This window comes from Humulus lupulus, chromosome 1 (genome assembly GCF_963169125.1).
Source record: "Humulus lupulus chromosome 1, drHumLupu1.1, whole genome shotgun sequence".
NCBI lineage: Eukaryota > Viridiplantae > Streptophyta > Magnoliopsida > Rosales > Cannabaceae > Humulus > Humulus lupulus.
The window spans coordinates 137,149,237-137,159,834 of record NC_084793.1 but is presented as its reverse complement, the minus strand read 5'-3'; the positions used below and the strand labels follow the sequence as shown (position 1 = coordinate 137,159,834).

Here is a 10,598-nt window from a genome sequence, read left to right as displayed (position 1 = left end):
AAATATGCCCTTATTAACAAGAATGGGCCCACTACATATTTAATACTCATAAACATGCATTTATATTCATATTATCATATATCCAATTATGCCCTCCCGGCATGTTAATTAAGGCACTAAACCATATTAGCATTTTTGGGATGTTACAAACAATTTTTATCAAATATCCATTGATGAAGCCTCTTGGATGTTTGAAGAAATGGCTGAATATGATGAATGCTATTGTTTTAGTTCTCCAATAACCAACCAAGTTTTGGAGAATAATTTCAGCCATATGGAGCCCACTTTTGAAGATTGCACTCAAGAACCATGGGGGGAGACATTGGAGGATTTTCAACACTTTATCATAGAAGAACCTCAACAAGTTGATCAATCCAATTCATTGGAGGTATTAATGATGGAGTTTATGGCTAAAAATGATACCTTGATTCAAAGCCAAGATGCATCCTTGATGAAGTTGGAGAATCAAATTGGGTTATTGGCCAAAGAGTTACTTAGTAATATGGAAAATGCAAGGAGAAAAGAGAAAAGTGAGGAGGTCATTTTGAAAAGTGGTAAAGAGTTAGAGACGCTTTGTGAAAATTTTTGGCAGCACAAGGAGCCCACTTCAATCCAAAGTAGTGAAGAAAACGAGAGAAAATATTGAAGTCATGCTTGTCAAGTTCTATCTTTCCCCAAGATGTTGGGAAAGTATTTGAGAAAAATAGTGCTAAAAAGTTAAATGTAAACCCACCACCACCCCTATTGCAACACTTCCAAGAACAACAAGTCCTTGAGTCTCAACTTTGGAAGACACTAGTCATGGAAACATACACATATGAAGATCCTTTTTGGCCACCACCTCCTCCGCCATCAATAGCGTCATATCTTGGTGTCCACCACACTCAATCATCAAACGCAAGTCGAGTTGAGCACATGATCCCATAAATTTCACATCTTGCCAAGCTTGAGGGTGTTCATAATGAAGAACCATATGTGAGGGCATATAACACTCTCTATGGGAAAAAGTTATGAGCACTTTTCCATAAAGTCAAGCCAACGACTTTAAATCAAGTGCTTCTTGGGAGGCAACCTAAGTTTCTAAACTTTGTTTCTAATTTTTATTTTAGAAATTTAGTTAAGTTCATTATATTTCCTTTAGTGATTTTTTTTATTTGTTAAAAAAAATGGTTTTCCTTGTTTTCTTGATCCTCTTTCACTTGGTCTTTGGGGTTTCCTTTGATGGTGCAGGAGTTAGGTTCAAAAAGATAGTGATTTGGAGTGAACAATTAGAGTTTTGGAATGTTTTGGAGGTGTGGTAGGTGAACAAAAAGGTGGGGAGCTAAGGAATGAAAATCAAAAACTCTGGGTTGCAATGCTATAGTAATGATGCAGCAACTGAGCTAAGTGCACAACATGTTCAAGGAATTTTGGTGGTTTTAGGTAGAGAAATCTACGATGTGTCCCCACCTACTGGGCGACACATCGCCTGCAATTTAAAAAAAAAATCAAAAGTGGTCTGAATACCCTAATCTTTCTCTTTCCCTTTCCTTCTCTCTTTCTTCACTCGCCGCCCCACCATCACTTCTAGCCATGATCTCCACCAAGAAACTGCCTGTTGACAGTAAGAACTCGTCAACGATTAATGGTTAGAAAACTTTAATCTCTATACTACAGAAAGCTTTGAATCAGATGGAAATAACTCGAATCAACAGAAGAAAACCAAAGCAACAATGAAAATCAGGATCATATATTTCTTAAGTCTCTTTCATACACTCAGTTTTTCAACCCCCTAACCTGAGGGGTTGGGGCCTATTTATAGGGGGGCTCTATTGGCCCTTGATACAAACAAGTCCCAGATGACAGGGATGTACGCAGGTACTCTGATAGTGTAGTGGCTCAGGGCGTAGTGGTGTCTACCTTGATGATGCCAGAGTCGTGGCCTAGGACATAGTACAGTCGGCTCTAGCGTATGGTCGGGAGTGTCCAAGTGGTACCACTACTCTTCGTACAGGTCCGTACCGCCACTACTCCTCAGATGCAAATCACAGGGTCGTGCTTCTGTTCTCTCCACAACCGTACGCCCCGTGTCAGTACACGTGTCCTGTACCCGGTCGTCCTCATCAATCCCCGTTTGATACCCAATGCTGGCTTGGAATTCCCATTAAGTGTCTCTAAGTACTCCTCATGCCAATTCCAAGGAGGCTTTAACCTGTATGTGTCATGTGAAGCCAAGGTGATAGGAGTCGAGGCTGGCCTACGCAGGTCACATTAAAGCGAGGCTGAAGACACGGGCGGCGCAACATGGCAGCACCCTCACATAGCGAGGCTGCCCCTCTTCCCCCCGGGTGCAGGCGTGGCGAGGCTCGGAGCACGGGCGCCACAACAAGGCCTCACCCTCGCATAGCGAGGGTGTCTCGCGTAGCAAGGCTGACCTTCTTCTCCCAAGTGCAAGCGAGGCTCGATGCTTGATGGAACGGGACGCACGCAGATGGCCAACCGGGGACCCTCGCATAGCGAGGGTGACGTTCGGATTGGCAAGCGGCTGAGGGCCCTCGCATAGCGAGGGTGGCCCTCTTAGCCCAATTCCCTCACCATCATGTGACGTCCTTATCCCCTTGTGCGGACAATGAGTAGCTTTTAGGATGTCTCGTAGTATAGAGCTTCACTTGTGAATAGAATTCACAAGGGAAAAATTTCCACATTTACACTTCCCCCCGAGTCTATAAGTACACTTTTAAGTGTGTTTGTAGACTCTCTCTATTTCTCTTGCTTGACATGTACGGCCAACCTTGGGGGACTTAGCCTTGGAAAGTTTCCCAACGTCGCTCGAAGAAATACGAGGTGAGGCTTGGAGTTGTGTTTCTTTATAGTGTCCAAAGAAACACAACAACCACCTAACACTTGGGGGATCCATGAAAATTCCTAAGATTGCATAAGGACCAATCATCCTCAATCGTGGATCCCAAGGCTACCCATACTCTTGATGTCCACCATTCATAGGGAGATAGATCCAATGGCTAGGGAGCATTGACTTTCCCTATAAATACCCCAAGGCTTGAAGCCACTTCTCCACACCAAGACTGGCCTAGCCTAGTGGCATGCTCTCCAACTTATTTTCAAGAGTTCAAGGGTTCTATCCTCCTCCAAAGCATTCTTGAGGTACCCTTTCTTTTATATTCGTTACTCATCCTTTTTTTTTTCTTCTTTTGTTTCCTTTTCTTTATTAGCTTCATGGTGATGCTGGGCATTCCCTTGCTCCTACGGTCTTGCCCCTGCTCCTTCGCAAGTCTATCCTTGCACCCCTTCAGCTTCGTATTCCCACTGGTATGCCTCCTTCCTCTCTTCTCCCTTTTGTTTTGCATTGATTACGCGAGGGTAGAATTGATGGTTGCATGACACTCATTCTTTAGAGTTTAACATTCTCTTCGTATAGCCTTTCCAGTACCCATACATAGGCCCTTTTCTTATACCCTCACACTCATGTTGTAGATATAGAGTCACCCTTATGCGTACATGCCTTCGAGTCCTAGCTGGTCCATGGCGTCTAGGCGATGTCCCGAAGGTCCGTCCAATGTTGAATTTATTGAGTTGTCATCCTCTGACTCAGAGGTCGACGCACGCAGACCCTCTAACCGCGGGGGTGTGCGGGCACTATACCTCAGGAGACTGTCTTACCTCAGACATAAAGCATGCGGCCTGGAGAGGGAGCTAGAATCCCATCCCAGGGACGCGGGTTCTGGTCTCTCCCCCCAGCAAGCGACATACATTTCCCAGCTACAGTCAATCCTCTAGGATTACCTTTCTAAAATTGCTTGCCTAGAAGAAAACTTTCCCCCTGAGCCTTTTTCCTTTTGTCGTGACGAGTCTCTCGATCATAGGGATTCCTCCTTCGAAGGCGGTAGTCGTGAATTGGTTGAACCGGAGTTACTTTCCATGGTTCCACCCTTGCTTCCTCTCCTATCCAATGTCTTGCGCCCTAGGGTCAAGCAAAGCGTTGGTAGACATAGGACATGTGGGGGACCTTCCAGGACCCTCAAAAAGTCTGTTGCTCATAAACTGCCTATCTTTGTCCAGGTACCCGAGATGTCAAAGAGAGCCTTAGACACTTCCGATGAAACCGGCAGGTCCACAGTTACCCTGAAGAAACTGGGCAACATGTTGAAAGCTCATAAGTTAGCCTTGAATCTCAAGTTAGTTATACCAGAGCGCAATGAACGCGCGTCCGCACCGCCAAAAGGGTTCGTGACATTCAGCGATTCCATAATCCGATCTGGTGGAGCTTTGCCACTTCACTCTTTCTTCATCAAATTGTTGGACTACTTTGAATTGGCGCCGCTACAATTGTCCCCCAACTCCTGGGTGATGCTTAGCTACCTATATGTGTTGTACCATCAGGTGTACTCTAGGGGGCCTTCGATAAGCGAGGTTCATTACTTCTTCACCCTGAGGGAGAATACATCGGCCCCTGGGTTCTACCAGCTCCAGAAAGCCGCGGCCCTTAAAGGGAGTTCTCTCGTGGAGGGATCTATTTCCAATAGGGGGTCGTGGAAGTTAGACTACTTCTTTACTTATAGCGGGCAAACCCGACACTCTAGATTCAACACCCCACGTAAGGCTATTCTCATTTTGATCCCATATATCAGAGGTTTCTCTTATCATTCGACTTCTCTCTTTTTTTTTTTATAGCTCTTCTAACTGTGGTTATTTCTTTTCATTTGATGGCAGGTCTCTTAGGGGTTGTTGGTCCCAACTTGAAACGGTTGGCTCATGACCGAGTAATACAAATCCTGACCATGTCGAAGGTATGCAAACAAGCCAGCGCCATTTTCACAGAGAGCAATCTCCACTTGTACGGGTTGCTGACCCAGGACCAGAAAGTTACCCTATGATCCATTTCCTCTGAATCTGAGGATCCGCGCCCTGCGTCACCTGACCCCGAGTCACCCATTCCTGCGGGTCCACGCCCTATGTCCTCCGACCCTATAGGTCCATGCCCTACATCACCCGAATCTGTGGATCTACCCCCAGCGGCACCCGTACTCGAGATTCTGTGGGTATATGGTCACGATGAAAGAAATTATGATGAAGTAGACGATAGGGATTATGTCTACCCCCCGGGCAACCATATGGACGTTGAGGAGACCGTGGTGTCGGAGAACTACTCCTGCTTATACTCTGTTGTTGGCGGGGCTAAAGGTGTAGTCGATGACGGTCACACTGGCGGTGCTACCTCTCGGATGTCGCCGTCAACGCCTGGCGGCGAGTTTGCCTTCGATGCCCCTATCCCTTGCCCCTCTATGCCTAGAAGGAATTTTATCATTCCTCCTTTTGATGGGGCTCCTTCACCCTCGAGGAGGCATCCCAGGTGGGCATCTACAGGCGTCTCTTTACCCCAGGAAACGACTCCGCACTCTTCTGCTCCCTGCACCACTGCAGATGGGTCAGGGCCTTCTCAGTCCCCATCCTTGCCAATGCAGGCCTCGGCAGGCACTCACGCCTCCCCCGACCCAGCTCATGTTTCTATCCCTGAAGATCATCCTCTGGCGAGCCAGTATGGGGAAGCCATGAGCCATCACTTGGGAAACTTTCCCAAAGGTGAATGGGGGACGTTGCACAATGTCCCCGAGGCTGAGCTAGAGAATGCCTATATGTGAGCCTCCCTGCAGGTATTTGTCATGATACTTGGTTTATTCATTTATGATGGCCATATATATACTTCTTATATTATTTCTGGTATATCATCTGAACCTTGAGGCTTTGTTTCATATTCTCGCCCTCACGCAGGCTTCCATCTTGAACCATCGGCTACTCGCCTCCCACTCTTCATCGGCCCAACGGTTGCAACACGAGCTTGAGGAGGCACTGGGGAACCTATTGGTGGCCGAGACTGCAAAGGATGCCTTGTCAAGTCAATTGGCCGAGGCGGTGTGCCAGAGGGATACCGCCTTGGCCCGGGCTGCATCCACCTCTCATACCAACATTTAGCTGGAGGCTACCATCCAAACTCTAAACGGGAGGATCGATGTGCTCGAGGCTGATCTTGTGAACGTAGAGGATCGCATAATCGAGAAAACGTTGCATGCTGTCTGGAGGACTAACCCCACCGTTGACCTATCTCCTTTTGGGGACTATGCCGTCGAGAAGATTTCTGAGTGGAAAGGTCGAGGTGGAGATTTGTAGGTTCCTTTGTACTCAGTCTATGTATGCTTTTGCTATGTAATCCCTCGTACCACTTCTTCTCTTTTTCCCTTTTTTTTTTATCAAACTTAAGGGGCTCTGGTAAGTCCCTCTTATTATTATTGTTCGTGGATTACATATTTTTCTTTGATCAGATGGCGATAATCTTTCTGGTGCACCTTGATTATACTTGTAAGGACACGTTAACCCATTGGGCTGTTGGGGTCCTTTTACATTCTTTGCGCGCGCTTATTACTTTTTTTTTGCGAGAAGCTTCCTTCTCGTCGTTATACATAGTACTATTTTTTTCAAGGGTCCCTTGTAAGACCCTTTTTGGCTAGCCGGCTTAATGGCCGATCTAGACTTATCGGGTGATTCCCTCCTTACGGCCTCACCTCTTGGGGTGTCGGCCTTCCGTTAGAGGTCATCCTTTTAAACTGTTCCCTTGATATTCATAAGGGTAGCTAATCCTTTTGAATATAAGAGATTTTTTTTTTTTTTTTTTTTACTCTTGTCGTCCTACCCCCCAAGTACCTGGTGAGATTTATCTTGGCGGGGACTTTAGTTGATACTCGCATAAAGAAGTAAGTAACATACGAAGTGGAGAACAGTTTCATTCATAGTAGTCAGATTACAACGATATATAAATAGATAAAAGGCTTACATCTACTTGTGAGGTTATCTAGGTAACCTCTTTGATTCTCGTCTACTAAGATAGCCTAACCTGCAACAAACTAAACACAACTACTACCTGCGCTGGGAGTGGAAGTCTTACTGGTAGTACTTCCTAAGGTGTTCAGCGTTCCATGCTCAAGGTATGACGGTGTCGTCCATGCGCGCCAGCTTATAGGTGTTTGGTGGTATGTACTGAGTGACTTGGTATGGCCCTTCCCAGTTCGCCCTAAGTACCCCCGCCCCCGGGTCTCGCATGTTGGGGAGTACTTTTCTTAATACCAAGTCACCTGTTCTGAACGTTCTCTCTTGCACCCTCGAGTTGTAATATCTGGCTGCCCGCTGCTGGTATACCGCCACCCTCATTTGCGCCTTTTCCCTTCTCTCCTCCAGCATGTCCAAGCTTTCAGCCATTGCCGCATGGTTGACCTGGTCCTCGTATTCCTGTATCCTGTGCGAGTTAATCTTTCTCTCAATCGGGAGGACAGCCTCACATCCATAAGCTAAGGAGAATGGGGTCTCTCCAGTGGTAGTGCGGGGAGTGGTTCTGTAGGCCCAAAGCACGTTCGGTAACTCCTCGACCCAAGCACCCTTCATCTTCTCTAGTTTTGTCCTTAAGTTTCTCTTTAGGACCTTGTTAATGGCCTCCACCTACCCAATGGCCTGTGGATGCACGACGGCCGAGAAGCTCCTCCTTATGCCCCTTTCCCTACAGTATTCCTCAAACGTTCCCCCTTCAAATTGAGTGTCGTTGTCAGAAATAATCTTGTAGGGCACTCCGAACCTACAGACAATGAATTTGTTGACAAAGGTAGCGATATGCTTGGCTGTTATCTTCATTAGAGGTTCTGCTTCAACCCACTTGGTGAAGTAGTCTACGGCCACCACCGTGTACTTCGCACCACCTCTCCCTGGGGGAGGGCGCCAATCAGGTCTATCCCCTAGACAGCGAAGGGCCAAGGGCTGGTCATGCTGGTCAAGTCATTCGGGGGTTTTCGGGGGTAGTTCGCATGCCTTTGGCATTTGTCACATTTCCTTGAGAAATCATTAGCATCTCTCTCCATGGAAGGCCAGTAATACCCTTGCCTCATGGCTTTCCGAGCCGTGGACGGTCCACTTGCATGGTTGCCACATTCACCCTCATGTATTTCATACAGCACCTTCATAGCTTCTTCCTCATCAACACACCGCAAGAGCGGCACAAAAAACCCCCTCTTGTATAGGACCCCATCCACCAAGGTGTATCGGGCTGCCTTGTAAACTAGTCTCCTAGCCTCCCTCTTGTCTGTTGGCACCACTCCATCCTTCAGATAGTCTATAATCGGGCTGACCCACGACTCCTTCGGGGCATTGACCATGTGAACGTCTGGATTGGCAATGCTTGGCCTTGGTAAGTATTCTATGGGCACTGATTCGAGGGTATCTCCATCTCTAGTGGAAGCCAGCTTCGCGAGGGCATCAGCATGGATATTCTTCTCTCTCAGGATCTGCTCTATGCTATATTCCACCAATTGCTCCAAATAGCTTCTTACCCTTTCCAAGTATGCAGCCATCTTGGGTCCCCTCGCTTGGTACTCCCCTTTCACCTGGAATACCACCAACTGTGAATCACTAAAGATGTGTAGATGTGTTACCTTCAGCCCCTGGGCCAATCGCAGTCCTGCCAGAAGCGCTTCATATTCTACCTCATTGTTCGAGGCTTCGAATCCAAACCGTATTGTGCAGTACATCCTGAGTCCTTCGGGTCCAGTCATCACGAGGCCTGCTCCAGATCCTCCTTCGTTGGATGCCCCATCCATGTGCAGGCTCCATCCCTCAACATTCCTTGTCTCCCCTTCTACAACCGACTGCCCCTCTTCTTCACTTCTTCCTCCACTCGGCTGACTAGTGAACTCCACTATGAAGTCAGCGAGTACTTGTCCATTGATGGAAGCTCTCGGGGTATAAATGATATCGAATTGACTCAACTCGATCGACCATTTCATAAGTCTTCTCGAGGTATCAGGCTTATGCAGGACCTGTCTCAGGGGACTATTAGTGAGAACTTCGATTGCATGGGCATGGAAGTAGGGTCTCAACTTCCTTGAAGCCACCACCAATGCATATGCCAACTTCTCCTTCTCAGGGTATCGACTCTCTGCGTCCGCCAGCCGCTTGCTGATATAGTAAACGGGTCGTTGATGCTTCTTCTCCCCTTTAACCAAAGTCGCGCTTACGGCATGTTCGGACACTGCCAGGTACAAGTATAGGCTTTCACCCCTTTCAGGTTTTGCCAACAGGGGTGGCTTCCCCAAATTCTCATTCAGCTTGATAAACGCTTCTTCACACTCTTCATCCCAAGCGAACTTTTTTCTCCCTTTTAGGATGTTGAAGAAGGGGAGGCACTTGTCAGTCGACCTCGAGATGAATCTATTAAGGGCCACCACCCTTCCCGTTAGGCATTGCACCTCCTTCTTACTCTTGAGTGGGAACATCTCTATCAGGGCCTTTATCTTATCAGGATTAGCCTCGATACCTCTGGAGTTGACCATGAACCCCAGGAACTTCCCCGAGGATACACCGAAAGTGCATTTTCTTGGATTCAGCTTCATTCGATATTTCCTGAGTGTGTCAAATATCTCCTCTAGGTCCTTGTTGAGCTATGGGGCATTACAGGTCTTCACCAGCATATCATCAACATATACCTCCATGTTCCTCCCTATCTGGTTAGCAAACATCTTTTTGACCAACCTTTGGTATGTGGCACCTGCGTTCTTTAACCCGAAGGGCATCACCTTGTAGCAGTAGAGTCCTCTATCCGTTATGAATGACGTATGCTCTTCATCACCTGGGTTCATAAGAATCTGGTTGTACCCGGAGTAGGCATCCATGAAGCTAAGTAATTCATGCCTAGCCGTCGCATCCACCAGCTGATCCATCCTCGGGAGGGGGAAACTATCCTTTGGACAGGCCATATTCAAGTTTGAGAAGTCCACGCAGGTCCTCCATTTCCCATTCGGTTTTGGGACCAGCACCGGATTCGACACCCATACAGGGTAAAATGACTCGCGAATGAACCCATTGGCCTTCAACTTGTCTACTTCCTCCTTCAAGGCCGCGTACCTCTCTGGGTCCAGCGCTCGTCTTTTCTGCCTAACAGGCCTTGCCTGAGCGGAGATATTCAAATGGTGGCACATGACACTAGGATCTATCCCCACCATATCTTCGTGGCTCCATGCGAATACATCTAGGTTATTCTTCAAAAACCTTATCAGCCCCTCCTTCACGTCATTCTGAACGGTTCCTCCATTACTTCCACCTCCTCTATTTCTTCCACAGGTTCCGCCCCTGATTCCTCTACGGTTCTGGGGTCTAGCTCCTGCGGGCTTCCAGTGGGTGTGCGTGGTGCCTCGTCTATCACCATGGCCATCGGTTCTCGTGGTTTCACGGATGCGCGGTGGGAGGTGTTGTAGCATTCCCTCGCTTCTCTCTGTTCTCCTTTCATACTAGCTACTCCTCCGGGGGTTGGGAACTTGATGACCAAGTGATATATGGAAGTTATCACTTTCAATTCTCTCAGGGACGGTCTCCCCAATACCGCATTGAAAGCAGACACACAATCCACCACGACGAAATTTTCCATGACTGTAGTCTGTCGTGGTTGCTCCCCCATGGTTAATGCCAATTTGATCATCCCTAGAGGTTGTATCAAGTCCCCCGTGAATCCATATAGGGAAGATTGGCAGGGCTTCAAGTGGCGGATGCCCAACCCCATCTTTTCCAAGGCG

General features: G+C 47.5%; 1 protein-coding gene across 1 annotated transcript; it reads right to left on the bottom strand.

Annotated features, from left to right (window-relative positions):
- Positions 1 to 7,482: 7,482 nt before the first annotated feature.
- Positions 7,483 to 9,749, bottom strand: LOC133822504 (uncharacterized). Its single transcript, XM_062254874.1, has 3 exons — positions 9,578 to 9,749; positions 7,846 to 9,160; positions 7,483 to 7,615 (listed from the first exon to the last, which is right to left on the bottom strand). The coding sequence occupies exons 1-3, from the start codon at positions 9,747 to 9,749 to the stop codon at positions 7,483 to 7,485; spliced, it is 1,620 nt and encodes a 539-aa protein (XP_062110858.1).
- Positions 9,750 to 10,598: the final 849 nt, after the last annotated feature.